Source organism: Spironucleus salmonicida, assembly GCF_000497125.1.
Source record: "Spironucleus salmonicida strain ATCC 50377 chromosome Unknown tig00000033, whole genome shotgun sequence".
Classification (NCBI taxonomy): domain Eukaryota; phylum Fornicata; order Diplomonadida; family Hexamitidae; genus Spironucleus; species Spironucleus salmonicida.
The window spans coordinates 1-17,080 of NW_027150727.1; the positions used below are offsets into that span (position 1 = coordinate 1).

Here is a 17,080-nt window from a genome sequence, read left to right on the forward strand (position 1 = left end):
CACATTTTTCACAAATCTCGTCAATAACAGGTCGAGTTTCACTTTAGATGATAATAGCAGCAGATTGTTAAGTAATAGTTTTTTCAGATGTAATTTATTGAGCACTATATACAATTTAATTGAAACAACATGGGCATTGTGCAGAAGATGCAGAAACAGTAAGCAATGTGCCACATAACTCGCAGAAGTTCATTATTTGACAAGAAGTGAAAATATAAAATATTAATTATTATATAAAATCATTTTCTCAGCAACATCCTTTTTTAGACTAATTATCCACAATTACTTAATTTGTTGTACTTACTGTTTGAGGTATAAATTGTTTCCCAGCTGCATTATTTTCTAATATTTCTCCCTATTTAGCAATTAACTTTTCACAAACAATTTTAAATGCTTTTTCAATATTTTCTCCTGATTTTGCAGATGTCTCTAAGAAACTAAAATTATTCGCCTATGCAAATGTTTCTCCTTAGGAAGTTTAAATTTAATGCTCTAAGTCGCATTTATTTCCAATAACTATAATTTCAGCATCTGAAGCAACATTTTTAACTGTCTCAATCCAGTTAGGCAGAGAATCGAAAGAAGCTTCTGAGGATACATCATATACTAGTAAAACTCCATGAGCTCCTTTAAAATATACTGTAGAAATAGAGCGATAACGCTCTTCACCGGCAGTATCCCAAAGCTATAATGTTACTTAATTATTATCTATTTATATTTCTTTAGTGTAAAAGTCAACTCCAATAGTAGCATTATGAACATTAGAGAAATCTAAACCACGATATCTGTCAAGAAGCATAGATTTTCCAACTGCTTGTTCTCCTACAACAACAAATTTAAATAGATACTTCATTTTGATTTATATAGGAATGAATTTAATTATTTTATTATATATTTAAACTGATATTAGACATAAACTTCCTAAATATTAAACACTAATATTATGTATTTATAAATAGATATTTATGAAATTCAAAATGTCATCTTTTTCTTCTGATTTTGAGGATGCAGCGTATTCTCTACCATTTGATGCAGCAATTTTACAAATTCCTCCTATACCACACCCTTTACACTCTGTTTCAGCGCCGTTTTAGCTTTTAGGCAATACTACATCGTATACATCATAAACCTCACACTCAAACTCTCTACAAAAAATTTGTAAAAATTACATTCGTGGAGGGTGTAATGTAGCAGACTGCAAGTTTTTTCATCCATCACCAATCGAACTGATTGTTCATGCTTAAGAAATTGCAAACATATACACTTAAAAATATGGTAAAATTGAAATTTGTAAAGATTATTTAAATGGGAAATGTGATAGATTTCAGTGTAAGTATAAGCACTGTGATGACTATTGGAAAGAGTAAATTGATAGATTTAATTCGATTGGAGAACATGTCCTGACGAGTTAAAGTGGTAAATTTAAAATAAGTAGTCAACCTAGTTAAGGGGATTAAAAGTGATTTGAATCAGTTTATATTAGTTTTAAAAAATTATACTAATCTAGGCAATGGACGGGGTGGACCAAAACGACCTAATCAGAGATGAGAGAGATCACAATAAGGAAGAGAGGAGATAAAGAATGATGGAAGAGAGGATCTTTAAAGGGGATGCTGGCGTAGATATATATGACCTTCTAGACGAAGTCAGTGATTGATCAAATTTCTCACTCCACTTCAAATATGAACAAACTCGGAACTGATAAGGCCCTGCTGAAACATGTTGAAAATCTAGAGAAACTACTAGCTGTGCGCACAATGGAATTATAAAAATCTAGACAGGTGCAGGCAGAATGTTCTGCTGAGAACAAACACATGAAATCCAGGCTTTAGGTTCTTCAAGCAAAACTAGATCAGGCATATGTCAATGGTGATATTCAACCAGAAGAAACCATAGATGCGTGTTGGAAAATCATCCAGTGGATGGGATAATAGTGAGTGTCTATTGTGAACATTCACTCCCAACCTTCTCCAAAGTTCTTTTGATATTCAGCCAGATATGCTCCAACTAACTAAACTAGTCGCCCACGTTCGAAGTCGGTCTCTTTCAAGTCTACAAGAAATTGAAACAGACATCGCTTCCGCTCTATCAGCTCACCGCGGGCTTTAACTCTAGCTTGCCGCATATTTTATTCTCTGACTTGACATGGCTTACAGCAATATGGACTACGATTCCCACCATCTAAAATAAGACTACAGCATTCTCGTGAGCAGCAGAATAAACCTCGCGCTAGATTTGGTGTAGTCTTCTATGCTCTACCGTCCACCAGTCGCGAAAAATACTTAAGACTCCGGAGGAAAGCCTATCGCTGCTAAAAAATTGTTGCTGCATCTTCGGAATAGTACGGAATAAATCCTTCTGGTGTCTGATGTACGACTTTTACCTATTCCTAAGGCGTCTATGCACAGGAAGTTGTGTCATGAAAAAATGAGAACTACAATGGCGAAAATGGTTATGATATCACTTTACCAATGGGTAAAATAGATTGTACTTCATGAACATCAGGAGATCCTGCATATGGCGAAAAAAGCGGCGAGTTCATTCCTAAAAATGTAGACTAGAGTAGGGTTCGCATTACTTGCTGTACCAGAATGCTATACGTTTCAAATAGCCGGTTGTAATCGCAAACAGCTTTATAGTATCTATGCCGTTTGCCTGACGTCACATGTTTTACTGGGCGTGTTGATCCGTGTATTGTGTTTTCAAGAAAGTTTCTTGTTTCTAAGGTTTTAACTTGATGATTATTTTAGTATAATCGCCAAGTATTTTGAGATAAAAACTCGTAGAAATTCCAGTCAGTTAATTACTAATTATATGTATTAAAATTCGTTATCTGTAATTTAACCTGTCCAAAAATGAACACAATTTACCTTTTGGTTAAAAATAATATTGGAACTAAATCTACCATGCCTCAATCTATGGTTAGTGCAGTTGCATATATTCCATCCGTCGCACAGATTCGCACGTTGCTTAACGAGCTCATCGATGCCACAAACCTAGATGATGAGGTTATTTGCGAGACAATGCACCTTATGGGGAAATTGGCCACGTAACATTAGTTCACATTAAAGTCCTGGAGAACTTCTCTAATTGCCTGCTTTTACCTTTCTGCGAAAGCGGAATGTGAGAAAGGCGGAGAGGTTTCTCTTGATACTGCAGTATGTTCGGTAACAAGAATACCAATTGCTAACCTACACAAGATGGAGGCAGATATATTATAAGTCTTAGATTATCATCCTGATTGTGAGCAGGATAGTGAATTCTGAATGAGCACCTAGTTTTATAATTTATAGCCAGCGGACATTTAAGTATTTATATTAAATACGGATATAGCTATATTTAACTATCTTAAAGACTTCATCACTGAATACTTCACTAGTTTTAAGCAGCAAATACACGATATTTCAACATATTTTGGCGGTCTAGTAAGCACTCGACCACCTGCCCATCAGTATCATGCGCTAGCAAGGAGGTGAGAGTTGGCCTCACATCCTCGGCTAGTACAGTCAGTATGCGTGCCTCCCGCTGCACAATCATTTCATTATTTGTTAGTGTAATGTGGCCTGGAAACGTTTCATTATGGTCCGATACGATGGCTGGTAGGGACAGCATTGATAGGGTTCGCAGATCCCCAATTTCCTTGCAATACTTTTCTAAGCATAGCTTAGGTGAACAGTGCAATAACTTCTCATGCAAACCACTCCCTGCTACTCAAAACGAAGATACTTAGATGTGATGTTTATATTGGCTTTTGCACAAATTTTATTACAGCGGTGGGCCCCCGCCAGCTCGGACTGTTCACCCTGGTGGGCCCACGCCAGCTCGGACTGTTCACCCTGGTGGGCCCACGCCAGCTCGGACTGTTCACCCTGCTGGGCCCACGCCAGCTCGGACTGTTCACCCTGGTGGGCCCACGCCAGCTCGGAGTCTTCACCCTGGTGGGCCCACGCCAGCTCGGACTGTTCACCCTGCTGGGCCCACGCCAGCTCGGAGTCTTCACCCTGGTGGGCCCACGCCATCCTGTGTACCACACCCTGCTGGGCCCACGCCAGCTCGGACTGTTCACCCTGGTGGGCCCACGCCAGCTCGGACTCTTCACCCTGGTGGGCCCACGCCATCCTGTGTACCACACCCTGCTGGGCCCACGCCAGCTCGGACTGTTCACCCTGGTGGGCCCACGCCAGCTCGGACTCTTCACCCTGCTGGGCCCACGCCAGCTCGGACTGTTCACCCTGGTGGGCCCACGCCAGCTCGGACTCTTCACCCTGCTGGGCCCACGCCAGCTCGGACTCTTCACCCTGCTGGGCCCACGCCAGCTCGGACTGTTCACCCTGGTGGGCCCACGCCAGCTCGGACTGTTCACCCTGGTGGGCCCACGCCAGCTCGGAGTCTTCACCCTGGTGGGCCCACGCCAGCTCGGACTGTTCACCCTGGTGGGCCCACGCCAGCTCGGAGTCTTCACCCTGGTGGGCCCACGCCAGCTCGGACTGTTCACCCTGGTGGGCCCACGCCAGCTCGGAGTCTTCACCCTGGTGGGCCCACGCCAGCTCGGACTGTTCACCCTGGTGGGCCCACGCCAGCTCGGAGTCTTCACCCTGGTGGGCCCACGCCAGCTCGGACTGTTCACCCTGGTGGGCCCACGCCATCCTGTGTACCACACCCTGGTGGGCCCACGCCAGCTCGGACTGTTCACCCTGGTGGGCCCACGCCAGCTCGGACTGTTCACCCTGGTGGGCCCACGCCAGCTCGGAGTCTTCACCCTGGTGGGCCCACGCCAGCTCGGACTCTTCACCCTGCTGGGCCCACGCCAGCTCGGACTGTTCACCCTGCTGGGCCCACGCCAGCTCGGACTGTTCACCCTGGTGGGCCCACGCCAGCTCGGACTGTTCACCCTGCTGGGCCCACGCCAGCTCGGACTGTTCACCCTGGTGGGCCCACGCCAGCTCGGAGTCTTCACCCTGGTGGGCCCACGCCAGCTCGGACTGTTCACCCTGGTGGGCCCACGCCAGCTCGGACTCTTCACCCTGCTGGGCCCACGCCAGCTCGGACTGTTCACCCTGCTGGGCCCACGCCAGCTCGGACTCTTCACCCTGCTGGGCCCACGCCAGCTCGGACTCTTCACCCTGCTGGGCCCACGCCAGCTCGGACTGTTCACCCTGCTGGGCCCACGCCAGCTCGGAGTCTTCACCCTGCTGGGCCCACGCCAGCTCGGACTGTTCACCCTGCTGGGCCCACGCCAGCTCGGACTGTTCACCCTGCTGGGCCCACGCCAGCTCGGACTCTTCACCCTGCTGGGCCCACGCCAGCTCGGACTGTTCACCCTGCTGGGCCCACGCCAGCTCGGACTGTTCACCCTGCTGGGCCCACGCCAGCTCGGACTCTTCACCCTGCTGGGCCCACGCCAGCTCGGACTGTTCACCCTGGTGGGCCCACGCCAGCTCGGACTCTTCACCCTGCTGGGCCCACGCCAGCTCGGACTGTTCACCCTGGTGGGCCCACGCCAGCTCGGAGTCTTCACCCTGGTGGGCCCACGCCAGCTCGGACTGTTCACCCTGGTGGGCCCACGCCATCCTGTGTACCACACCCTGGTGGGCCCACGCCAGCTCGGACTGTTCACCCTGGTGGGCCCACGCCAGCTCGGACTCTTCACCCTGCTGGGCCCACGCCAGCTCGGACTGTTCACCCTGGTGGGCCCACGCCAGCTCGGACTGTTCACCCTGGTGGGCCCACGCCAGCTCGGAGTCTTCACCCTGGTGGGCCCACGCCAGCTCGGACTGTTCACCCTGGTGGGCCCACGCCAGCTCGGAGTCTTCACCCTGGTGGGCCCACGCCAGCTCGGACTGTTCACCCTGGTGGGCCCACGCCATCCTGTGTACCACACCCTGGTGGGCCCACGCCAGCTCGGACTGTTCACCCTGGTGGGCCCACGCCAGCTCGGACTGTTCACCCTGGTGGGCCCACGCCAGCTCGGAGTCTTCACCCTGGTGGGCCCACGCCAGCTCGGACTGTTCACCCTGCTGGGCCCACGCCAGCTCGGACTGTTCACCCTGCTGGGCCCACGCCAGCTCGGACTGTTCACCCTGGTGGGCCCACGCCAGCTCGGACTGTTCACCCTGCTGGGCCCACGCCAGCTCGGACTGTTCACCCTGGTGGGCCCACGCCAGCTCGGAGTCTTCACCCTGGTGGGCCCACGCCAGCTCGGACTGTTCACCCTGGTGGGCCCACGCCAGCTCGGACTCTTCACCCTGCTGGGCCCACGCCAGCTCGGACTGTTCACCCTGCTGGGCCCACGCCAGCTCGGACTCTTCACCCTGCTGGGCCCACGCCAGCTCGGACTCTTCACCCTGCTGGGCCCACGCCAGCTCGGACTGTTCACCCTGCTGGGCCCACGCCAGCTCGGACTGTTCACCCTGCTGGGCCCACGCCAGCTCGGACTCTTCACCCTGGTGGGCCCACGCCAGCTCGGAGTCTTCACCCTGCTGGGCCCACGCCAGCTCGGACTGTTCACCCTGCTGGGCCCACGCCAGCTCGGACTGTTCACCCTGCTGGGCCCACGCCAGCTCGGACTCTTCACCCTGCTGGGCCCACGCCAGCTCGGACTGTTCACCCTGCTGGGCCCACGCCAGCTCGGACTGTTCACCCTGCTGGGCCCACGCCAGCTCGGACTCTTCACCCTGCTGGGCCCACGCCAGCTCGGACTGTTCACCCTGGTGGGCCCACGCCAGCTCGGACTCTTCACCCTGCTGGGCCCACGCCAGCTCGGACTGTTCACCCTGGTGGGCCCACGCCAGCTCGGACTCTTCACCCTGCTGGGCCCACGCCATCCTGTGTACCACACCCTGCTGGGCCCACGCCATCCTGTGTACCACACCCTGCTGGGCCCACGCCAGCTCGGACTCTTCACCCTGCTGGGCCCACGCCAGCTCGGACTGTTCACCCTGGTGGGCCCACGCCAGCTCGGACTCTTCACCCTGCTGGGCCCACGCCAGCTCGGACTCTTCACCCTGGTGGGCCCACGCCATCCTGTGTACCACACCCTGCTGGGCCCACGCCAGCTCGGACTGTTCACCCTGGTGGGCCCACGCCAGCTCGGACTCTTCACCCTGGTGGGCCCACGCCATCCTGTGTACCACACCCTGCTGGGCCCACGCCAGCTCGGACTCTTCACCCTGCTGGGCCCACGCCAGCTCGGACTGTTCACCCTGGTGGGCCCACGCCAGCTCGGACTCTTCACCCTGCTGGGCCCACGCCAGCTCGGACTCTTCACCCTGCTGGGCCCACGCCAGCTCGGAGTCTTCACCCTGGTGGGCCCACGCCATCCTGTGTACCACACCCTGCTGGGCCCACGCCAGCTCGGACTCTTCACCCTGGTGGGCCCACGCCAGCTCGGACTCTTCACCCTGCTGGGCCCACGCCAGCTCGGAGTCTTCACCCTGGTGGGCCCACGCCATCCTGTGTACCACACCCTGGTGGGCCCACGCCAGCTCGGACTGTTCACCCTGGTGGGCCCACGCCAGCTCGGACTCTTCACCCTGGTGGGCCCACGCCATCCTGTGTACCACACCCTGGTGGGCCCACGCCAGCTCGGACTGTTCACCCTGGTGGGCCCACGCCAGCTCGGACTGTTCACCCTGGTGGGCCCACGCCAGCTCGGACTGTTCACCCTGGTGGGCCCACGCCAGCTCGGACTGTTCACCCTGGTGGGCCCACGCCAGCTCGGACTGTTCACCCTGGTGGGCCCACGCCAGCTCGGACTGTTCACCCTGCTGGGCCCACGCCAGCTCGGACTGTTCACCCTGGTGGGCCCACGCCAGCTCGGAGTCTTCACCCTGGTGGGCCCACGCCAGCTCGGACTGTTCACCCTGCTGGGCCCACGCCAGCTCGGAGTCTTCACCCTGGTGGGCCCACGCCATCCTGTGTACCACACCCTGCTGGGCCCACGCCAGCTCGGACTGTTCACCCTGGTGGGCCCACGCCAGCTCGGACTCTTCACCCTGGTGGGCCCACGCCATCCTGTGTACCACACCCTGCTGGGCCCACGCCAGCTCGGACTGTTCACCCTGGTGGGCCCACGCCAGCTCGGACTCTTCACCCTGCTGGGCCCACGCCAGCTCGGAGTCTTCACCCTGGTGGGCCCACGCCAGCTCGGACTCTTCACCCTGCTGGGCCCACGCCAGCTCGGACTGTTCACCCTGCTGGGCCCACGCCAGCTCGGACTGTTCACCCTGGTGGGCCCACGCCAGCTCGGACTGTTCACCCTGCTGGGCCCACGCCAGCTCGGACTGTTCACCCTGGTGGGCCCACGCCAGCTCGGAGTCTTCACCCTGGTGGGCCCACGCCAGCTCGGACTGTTCACCCTGGTGGGCCCACGCCAGCTCGGACTCTTCACCCTGCTGGGCCCACGCCAGCTCGGACTGTTCACCCTGCTGGGCCCACGCCAGCTCGGACTCTTCACCCTGCTGGGCCCACGCCAGCTCGGACTCTTCACCCTGCTGGGCCCACGCCAGCTCGGACTGTTCACCCTGCTGGGCCCACGCCAGCTCGGACTGTTCACCCTGCTGGGCCCACGCCAGCTCGGAGTCTTCACCCTGCTGGGCCCACGCCAGCTCGGACTGTTCACCCTGCTGGGCCCACGCCAGCTCGGACTGTTCACCCTGCTGGGCCCACGCCAGCTCGGACTCTTCACCCTGCTGGGCCCACGCCAGCTCGGACTGTTCACCCTGCTGGGCCCACGCCAGCTCGGACTGTTCACCCTGCTGGGCCCACGCCAGCTCGGACTCTTCACCCTGCTGGGCCCACGCCAGCTCGGACTGTTCACCCTGGTGGGCCCACGCCAGCTCGGAGTCTTCACCCTGGTGGGCCCACGCCAGCTCGGACTGTTCACCCTGGTGGGCCCACGCCATCCTGTGTACCACACCCTGGTGGGCCCACGCCAGCTCGGACTGTTCACCCTGGTGGGCCCACGCCAGCTCGGACTCTTCACCCTGCTGGGCCCACGCCAGCTCGGACTGTTCACCCTGGTGGGCCCACGCCAGCTCGGACTGTTCACCCTGGTGGGCCCACGCCAGCTCGGAGTCTTCACCCTGGTGGGCCCACGCCAGCTCGGACTGTTCACCCTGGTGGGCCCACGCCAGCTCGGAGTCTTCACCCTGGTGGGCCCACGCCAGCTCGGACTGTTCACCCTGGTGGGCCCACGCCATCCTGTGTACCACACCCTGGTGGGCCCACGCCAGCTCGGACTGTTCACCCTGGTGGGCCCACGCCAGCTCGGACTGTTCACCCTGGTGGGCCCACGCCAGCTCGGAGTCTTCACCCTGGTGGGCCCACGCCAGCTCGGACTCTTCACCCTGCTGGGCCCACGCCAGCTCGGACTGTTCACCCTGCTGGGCCCACGCCAGCTCGGACTCTTCACCCTGCTGGGCCCACGCCAGCTCGGACTCTTCACCCTGCTGGGCCCACGCCAGCTCGGACTGTTCACCCTGCTGGGCCCACGCCAGCTCGGACTCTTCACCCTGCTGGGCCCACGCCAGCTCGGACTCTTCACCCTGCTGGGCCCACGCCAGCTCGGACTGTTCACCCTGCTGGGCCCACGCCAGCTCGGACTGTTCACCCTGCTGGGCCCACGCCAGCTCGGACTGTTCACCCTGGTGGGCCCACGCCAGCTCGGACTCTTCACCCTGCTGGGCCCACGCCAGCTCGGACTGTTCACCCTGGTGGGCCCACGCCAGCTCGGACTCTTCACCCTGCTGGGCCCACGCCATCCTGTGTACCACACCCTGCTGGGCCCACGCCAGCTCGGACTCTTCACCCTGCTGGGCCCACGCCAGCTCGGACTGTTCACCCTGGTGGGCCCACGCCAGCTCGGACTCTTCACCCTGCTGGGCCCACGCCAGCTCGGACTCTTCACCCTGGTGGGCCCACGCCATCCTGTGTACCACACCCTGCTGGGCCCACGCCAGCTCGGACTGTTCACCCTGGTGGGCCCACGCCAGCTCGGACTCTTCACCCTGGTGGGCCCACGCCATCCTGTGTACCACACCCTGCTGGGCCCACGCCAGCTCGGACTCTTCACCCTGCTGGGCCCACGCCAGCTCGGACTGTTCACCCTGGTGGGCCCACGCCAGCTCGGACTCTTCACCCTGCTGGGCCCACGCCAGCTCGGACTCTTCACCCTGCTGGGCCCACGCCAGCTCGGAGTCTTCACCCTGGTGGGCCCACGCCATCCTGTGTACCACACCCTGCTGGGCCCACGCCAGCTCGGACTCTTCACCCTGGTGGGCCCACGCCAGCTCGGACTCTTCACCCTGCTGGGCCCACGCCAGCTCGGAGTCTTCACCCTGGTGGGCCCACGCCATCCTGTGTACCACACCCTGGTGGGCCCACGCCAGCTCGGACTGTTCACCCTGCTGGGCCCACGCCAGCTCGGACTGTTCACCCTGGTGGGCCCACGCCAGCTCGGACTGTTCACCCTGGTGGGCCCACGCCAGCTCGGACTGTTCACCCTGGTGGGCCCACGCCAGCTCGGACTCTTCACCCTGGTGGGCCCACGCCATCCTGTGTACCACACCCTGGTGGGCCCACGCCAGCTCGGACTGTTCACCCTGGTGGGCCCACGCCAGCTCGGACTGTTCACCCTGGTGGGCCCACGCCAGCTCGGACTGTTCACCCTGGTGGGCCCACGCCAGCTCGGACTGTTCACCCTGGTGGGCCCACGCCAGCTCGGAGTCTTCACCCTGGTGGGCCCACGCCAGCTCGGACTCTTCACCCTGCTGGGCCCACGCCAGCTCGGACTGTTCACCCTGCTGGGCCCACGCCAGCTCGGACTGTTCACCCTGGTGGGCCCACGCCAGCTCGGACTGTTCACCCTGCTGGGCCCACGCCAGCTCGGACTGTTCACCCTGCTGGGCCCACGCCAGCTCGGACTGTTCACCCTGCTGGGCCCACGCCAGCTCGGACTCTTCACCCTGGTGGGCCCACGCCAGCTCGGAGTCTTCACCCTGGTGGGCCCACGCCATCCTGTGTACCACACCCTGCTGGGCCCACGCCAGCTCGGACTGTTCACCCTGGTGGGCCCACGCCAGCTCGGACTGTTCACCCTGGTGGGCCCACGCCAGCTCGGAGTCTTCACCCTGGTGGGCCCACGCCATCCTGTGTACCACACCCTGCTGGGCCCACGCCAGCTCGGACTCTTCACCCTGGTGGGCCCACGCCAGCTCGGACTCTTCACCCTGCTGGGCCCACGCCAGCTCGGACTCTTCACCCTGGTGGGCCCACGCCAGCTCGGAGTCTTCACCCTGGTGGGCCCACGCCATCCTGTGTACCACACCCTGCTGGGCCCACGCCAGCTCGGACTGTTCACCCTGGTGGGCCCACGCCAGCTCGGACTGTTCACCCTGGTGGGCCCACGCCAGCTCGGAGTCTTCACCCTGGTGGGCCCACGCCATCCTGTGTACCACACCCTGCTGGGCCCACGCCAGCTCGGACTGTTCACCCTGGTGGGCCCACGCCAGCTCGGACTGTTCACCCTGGTGGGCCCACGCCAGCTCGGACTCTTCACCCTGGTGGGCCCACGCCAGCTCGGACTGTTCACCCTGCTGGGCCCACGCCAGCTCGGAGTCTTCACCCTGGTGGGCCCACGCCATCCTGTGTACCACACCCTGCTGGGCCCACGCCAGCTCGGACTGTTCACCCTGGTGGGCCCACGCCAGCTCGGACTCTTCACCCTGGTGGGCCCACGCCATCCTGTGTACCACACCCTGCTGGGCCCACGCCAGCTCGGACTGTTCACCCTGGTGGGCCCACGCCAGCTCGGACTCTTCACCCTGGTGGGCCCACGCCAGCTCGGACTCTTCACCCTGCTGGGCCCACGCCAGCTCGGACTGTTCACCCTGGTGGGCCCACGCCAGCTCGGACTGTTCACCCTGCTGGGCCCACGCCAGCTCGGACTCTTCACCCTGCTGGGCCCACGCCAGCTCGGAGTCTTCACCCTGGTGGGCCCACGCCATCCTGTGTACCACACCCTGCTGGGCCCACGCCAGCTCGGACTGTTCACCCTGCTGGGCCCACGCCAGCTCGGACTCTTCACCCTGCTGGGCCCACGCCAGCTCGGACTGTTCACCCTGCTGGGCCCACGCCAGCTCGGACTGTTCACCCTGGTGGGCCCACACCAGCTCGGACACGTCAAGAAGTCTAGACATAAAATATAAATAACTTCAATTTAAAAATTACAAACATAAAAAAGATACAAATTTGATTTAAATGAGGATGGATACTATAAATAGTAACGTATTTGAATTTTTATATTATCAAATAATATTGGTTACGATTGCCTTTTTGCTTAAAAAATATATTTTAAGTAAATCATAGATTTGTATTAACTTTTACCATATTATTATAAATCACTCTATTATTATTAACACTACTAAGGTCATAAACTTAATAATTAAACGCTAATATCATAATATTCAGTAAGCGAATAACCACAGATTTTTATTTTAACATGAATTATAAATACTATAATCAAGTTATTTATTTAATAATGCCATTATATTAATTTTATAGATCATATTTTTAAAGCTATTGATAGAGAATTATACTTAAAAAATAAGTAAGTTTTCATTCATTTTTCTTTTCTTAGTTGGTTTAACCATCTTTAATTTATGGATTTGAGTCTTCTGTTACTATTTCTTCCTATTTACTTGAAAATGCAGAAAGAGGTACTCTATAGATTTTCATTAAACAAAGTACAGAGGGGATACCCAAACAGGCAAATGTTGATACAACTAACAAAAAGATAGCAATTAATGGGTGATTTTATAAATAAACAGGTAACTTTTCTCTAAGTTGCTATGCTGCTAAAGCGGCTGGATCAATTTCTGCCATTTGAGGAAGTGGTAAATCTAAAAACTAATTATATATTATTTAATATTAGAGTATATTCATCGATGAATTTTTTCTGAATCCCCTCCTACTTCGTAATCTAGAATATTAAGAGGAAAGAGCGCCTCCAGGCCCAGACCGAGGTCCTCGTACAGGTCACCTCAGTACATCTGGGCTATTAAATCCTATTTCTATAAATTGTTTCATAATGGCCTTCAACTAATAATCGACTTGAGCAAGGTTCTGGCCAGCTTCCTGTGCGAAATCTGCGTAAAGAACCCCAAGAACATGCACTACTTCATATCCAACTCTACTGCAATTTTGGAGCAGTTCTTGACTGCCTTTGCCCCGGAGCAATGCGATCAGATATTGGAAGCTCTCTTCGAAAATGGTGTCATGTCCAGCTAGGAGGTTAACGTGCTTGATGGCATCTTCACCGTGGAATTTTTATCACGTGTGATCGCTTCTCAGTAAGTAAGAGAAATTTAGTATACTTACATCTGAAAATTCCTTTGTATTATTAATGCTCATAATTTTATATTTAAGAGGTTTTCTTAGCATTTTGTATAATAACCATAATTATTAAAATTTAAACAATCAATCGAAGTATTCATAAATAATATATGAACTTTTAAGGTGATGGCATAAATGTCAGATTAAGAAATCTCACAAGATAATTTTATGTAATCCATATTCTAGCCTATAAACACATACTGTTCGATAAATGCATAAAACTTAGCCACAGAATCAGTTATATTCTCATTTCCTGTATCAGGATTACACTCTAATAATAATTCTGATAATTATACATATTAAGTTGAGTAAAAAACTCAGCCACTTTTATTAAATAAATCTGTATCAACTGTTGGTGAAGTTGAAGATTCAATAGATGTTTGTTCTATGATAGGTAGTATTGATTAAACACTTTCAGGAGACTAAAATGAGTAGTGATTAGGTTTTATATTTAATATAGTATTATAACTTGAATAATTTTACAGCTTACTAATACAATTTTTTATATGTCAAACACTATTTTAAATTAATGAGAAATAGTTAACATTTTCCAGACCGACCTATCTTGCAAGATAAAATTAAAGGGGATAACTATGAAGAAGAAATTATGACAAATAGCTGTTCTTCGTCCATCTCAATTCAATCTATAGGGCCAATTTCATAACATGCAGTTTCCAGCGAAGATGACGAAATTGATATAGACTTCTGACGTTTAGACTCAAATAAAGATATTTATAGTAGTTTTGTCACTAATATCGAATATCTTGGTTGTAGGATTTTTGAAATTTTGTATATTTTATAATTCCTTATTATCATAGTATTATATATTTTAAGATGACTTAATTCTTTTTTCACTTTCTCGAAAATGGAAATTGATCCTACACGCCCAATCTACTTATAATGCTCACCAAATTTACTCGAAAAAGTGCTCCCTCAACTACCGGCGAACCCATTTATCTCTACATCATTTTAAACCTGCACCAACCTTGTGGAAGCGAGGAAGTTAGAAAACGTCTAAATCGTCCATATAAACCCAAAATGCACGTGCAGAGCGGCCGAAAACGACGTAATTTACCTCACAGAGGACCTGAAACCCTACACTTACGATTTTTCTACGACGACAAAATACGAAGACTTACCCCCTTATATTCAGGCGCTCCAGCACTCGAAACTGTCGCGATCACCCGAGTACGAAACGATCCATTTCGACCTGGCAAAGGGTAGGATGAACATGCTCAGGGTACGCAATTTCGAGTCAATTTTCCTGATTGTTTCGCCGTCCGTTGCATCAGTTGAGCTCGCCAAGCGGATCAAGTTTGCGCTCAAAAAGCTGAGTATTTCGTGCATTTTGACGAATTTCGGGCCCCAAATTACGGAGCAAAAGCTGTAGAATTTGGTGTTTTCGGGCGAATTTGTAGCCGTTTCCGACTGTAAAATTCACAACGTCCCGTGGCTGAACGGGAGGTGGCGGCGCGAAGTTCTGTGCCTCTGGGAGCTCGCCGTAGGGCTCGGGGCTGCGGAGGTCAGTTTGGAGTGGGAGTGTTGCGGCGAGACCGTTGTGGCGCAGATTGAGGCGTTTGCAAGCAGGAAGCTGGACGAGGCTGGGTGAGCTTTTTCATTGAAGATTGCTATTTGGCGTAAACTTGATAGGAGGGTGAAATGCAATAATATGAATTATATATAAAAATAGTTATATATTAAAAATGATGCTTTTGCTTTAATCTGTGACACTTACAGCGGATGTGAGTTATGTAAAATAAGCCGCAAAAGGATCTGTCTTTACAATATTCACCATACCAAATTGCGCGTTTTCCGCTATCGCTAGACCAAAATTTGAGGCTGTTGAGGATAAATTTTCAGATTTACAGCTTTTCGAATTTGATTGCTCATAGGATTTTGAATACTGTAAGAAAATAGGGGTTTTGGGGTACCCTACATTCAAGCTATACAATGATCGTAAGATGATTGGTGATTTTCATCCAACCTGGCCACGTGAACTAGAAGTTTTCGTGGAGTGGCTGAAGATGAATAATATTAAATGATTATATTAATTTACAGTAATAACGTAAAAAGAAGTATATATACTATATTATTATACATTAATATATATTATTTATTTTTCCGCATTCATCATACTAAAATGACAACTGTATTACGCAAATCGTCTACACCAACTGCTGTCGAAAGGTTTAAAACTTCATTTACAGAATATCAAAAAAATACAACCCAACAAAATGAACAAGAACCATAGTAAGAATTTGTTCAAGAAGCCCAAAAAACAGTTGAAATGCCAATTATATCAATAGTCAAACGCCCATAGCCACGTGTTACAACTTCTGATCCCCCAACTTTATTCGGCTATAAACGTTAAGACTAGTTAAGTAATACCAAATCAGATAAGTTTGCTAATTAGACTAATCTTTCTGCTTCAAGAAAAGCTAAAATTTTAAAAGAATCAACAGAAATTAGTAATGAACAATACGTTAAATAACCTTGCTACAACTAATAATTCAACCCAACAAAGTAATTTATTTATACTCCAACCTCCAACCTTACGAACTCAAACACAGTATCGTATTAAAAGGCACATATCGGTTAAACTTCATATTTACCAATTGCTGGCAACTCTGCAGAAACATTTTGGAGAACAAACTGGAATAAATCGTAACAGTAAAATGATGACTCAGGCATGAAGGCTTTCGTCGGATACGAAAATTTAGGAAATACTTTCATCATTAACGAATAATTCACAATCGATACTACATCAGGTAAGGTGTTAGACAGCGAAGTTAACGCCCCTCATGGTATTTAAGGTAAAGTTCATGCTGTTTCCACGGACATGCAATCTGTTACTAGAAAAGAATTTGCGGCACTCAATAATATGGCATATGAGATAGCTCATAGTGATAAAACCAACTCGCATTAAAGATGGCTCAAGGATAAAATGAAGCCTAGCCCTGTTCCAATTGGAGTGAAGGAGTAAATGTAGAGTTCAAATCAATAGATTGCAAAGCAGTTTTATAGGAGTGTCGTAGTGGGTGAAAACACGGAAAAGGAAATAACTCTACAAAAGGCCATCGAAGCTGCAGTTAAAATGTACGGCGATAGCAAAGAAGTGCATGATTGGGTTTGCGGTCTTAGCGCTACCAGAGTTATGTAAATTGCAGAAATAGGAGAAGATGCAATGTAAAAAGGCGTGATGCCAGGGCAGGATATGACTGGCAAGATTCCTGACTGGTTCTATATGAAGATGTGAAAGTTTGTCAGTTATTTCGAGGAGCATAAAACACATATTTAATATATAATAATGATAATATAGATTTGACATTCCTTAATGCCAAAAGATCAAGCTGATTTTAATTTTGTACAAAGACGAATTGATTCACTGGTTGAGTGGATTAACGAAGACTAGTTGGTAGCCTTATTAAGTATATTTTTCACTGTGTTTGCATTATTTTTCGTACCTGCATACTTCGTCATCTAGAACATTAAGAGAAAAGAGCGCCTCCAGGCCCAGAGCGGGGAGCAGTCCGACAAGAAGAAAGAGTGATATTATCATTGAACCACGCGGTCCCGGTCCAGGCCGAGGTCCTCGTACAAGTCCCCGCAGTACACCTGGGCTACTAGGCGCTGTATCTATGCCCGCTGCTAATCTTACACTTCTGACATAGTATTTATAGCGTCATAC

The 17,080-nt window shown here is 52.0% G+C and overlaps 12 protein-coding genes across 12 annotated transcripts; 8 read left to right on the forward strand and 4 right to left on the reverse strand. All coding sequences in view use genetic code 6, as the record gives it.

Annotated features, from left to right (window-relative positions):
- Positions 1–247: 247 nt before the first annotated feature.
- SS50377_28773 (Rab1a) lies at positions 248–853 on the reverse strand (the record flags this gene model as incomplete). Its single annotated transcript, XM_067912527.1, has 1 exon — positions 248–853. The coding sequence occupies one exon, from the start codon at positions 851–853 to the stop codon at positions 248–250; it is 606 nt and encodes a 201-aa protein (XP_067760121.1).
- A 124-nt stretch (positions 854–977) lies between these two features.
- Positions 978–1,463, forward strand: SS50377_28774 (uncharacterized protein; the record flags this gene model as incomplete). Its single annotated transcript, XM_067912528.1, has 1 exon — positions 978–1,463. The coding sequence occupies one exon, from the start codon at positions 978–980 to the stop codon at positions 1,461–1,463; it is 486 nt and encodes a 161-aa protein (XP_067760122.1).
- A 219-nt stretch (positions 1,464–1,682) lies between these two features.
- Positions 1,683–1,937, forward strand: SS50377_28775 (uncharacterized protein; the record flags this gene model as incomplete). The annotated part of the gene is made up of 1 exon (XM_067912529.1): positions 1,683–1,937. The coding sequence occupies one exon, from the start codon at positions 1,683–1,685 to the stop codon at positions 1,935–1,937; it is 255 nt and encodes an 84-aa protein (XP_067760123.1).
- A 17-nt stretch (positions 1,938–1,954) lies between these two features.
- On the reverse strand, positions 1,955–2,542 carry SS50377_28776 (uncharacterized protein; the record flags this gene model as incomplete). Its single annotated transcript, XM_067912530.1, has 1 exon — positions 1,955–2,542. The coding sequence occupies one exon, from the start codon at positions 2,540–2,542 to the stop codon at positions 1,955–1,957; it is 588 nt and encodes a 195-aa protein (XP_067760124.1).
- A 313-nt stretch (positions 2,543–2,855) lies between these two features.
- Positions 2,856–3,266, forward strand: SS50377_28777 (Cyclin N-terminal domain-containing protein; the record flags this gene model as incomplete). The annotated part of the gene is made up of 1 exon (XM_067912531.1): positions 2,856–3,266. One exon carries the CDS (start codon positions 2,856–2,858, stop codon positions 3,264–3,266), a length of 411 nt encoding a protein of 136 aa, XP_067760125.1.
- A 106-nt stretch (positions 3,267–3,372) lies between these two features.
- Positions 3,373–3,537, reverse strand: SS50377_28778 (uncharacterized protein; the record flags this gene model as incomplete). Its single annotated transcript, XM_067912532.1, has 1 exon — positions 3,373–3,537. One exon carries the CDS (start codon positions 3,535–3,537, stop codon positions 3,373–3,375), a length of 165 nt encoding a protein of 54 aa, XP_067760126.1.
- Positions 3,538–12,615: 9,078 nt separating this feature from the next.
- On the reverse strand, positions 12,616–12,882 carry SS50377_28779 (uncharacterized protein; the record flags this gene model as incomplete). Its single annotated transcript, XM_067912533.1, has 1 exon — positions 12,616–12,882. One exon carries the CDS (start codon positions 12,880–12,882, stop codon positions 12,616–12,618), a length of 267 nt encoding a protein of 88 aa, XP_067760127.1.
- Positions 12,883–13,518: 636 nt separating this feature from the next.
- SS50377_28780 (uncharacterized protein) lies at positions 13,519–13,830 on the forward strand (the record flags this gene model as incomplete). Its single annotated transcript, XM_067912534.1, has 1 exon — positions 13,519–13,830. The coding sequence occupies one exon, from the start codon at positions 13,519–13,521 to the stop codon at positions 13,828–13,830; it is 312 nt and encodes a 103-aa protein (XP_067760128.1).
- Positions 13,831–14,257: 427 nt separating this feature from the next.
- Positions 14,258–15,001, forward strand: SS50377_28781 (uncharacterized protein; the record flags this gene model as incomplete). The annotated part of the gene is made up of 1 exon (XM_067912535.1): positions 14,258–15,001. One exon carries the CDS (start codon positions 14,258–14,260, stop codon positions 14,999–15,001), a length of 744 nt encoding a protein of 247 aa, XP_067760129.1.
- A 94-nt stretch (positions 15,002–15,095) lies between these two features.
- SS50377_28782 (Protein disulfide isomerase) lies at positions 15,096–15,434 on the forward strand (the record flags this gene model as incomplete). The annotated part of the gene is made up of 1 exon (XM_067912536.1): positions 15,096–15,434. One exon carries the CDS (start codon positions 15,096–15,098, stop codon positions 15,432–15,434), a length of 339 nt encoding a protein of 112 aa, XP_067760130.1.
- Positions 15,435–15,532: 98 nt separating this feature from the next.
- SS50377_28783 (uncharacterized protein) lies at positions 15,533–16,648 on the forward strand (the record flags this gene model as incomplete). Its single annotated transcript, XM_067912537.1, has 1 exon — positions 15,533–16,648. One exon carries the CDS (start codon positions 15,533–15,535, stop codon positions 16,646–16,648), a length of 1,116 nt encoding a protein of 371 aa, XP_067760131.1.
- Positions 16,649–16,726: 78 nt separating this feature from the next.
- On the forward strand, positions 16,727–16,942 carry SS50377_28784 (uncharacterized protein; the record flags this gene model as incomplete). The annotated part of the gene is made up of 1 exon (XM_067912538.1): positions 16,727–16,942. One exon carries the CDS (start codon positions 16,727–16,729, stop codon positions 16,940–16,942), a length of 216 nt encoding a protein of 71 aa, XP_067760132.1.
- Between the last annotated feature and the right edge of the window lie 138 nt (positions 16,943–17,080).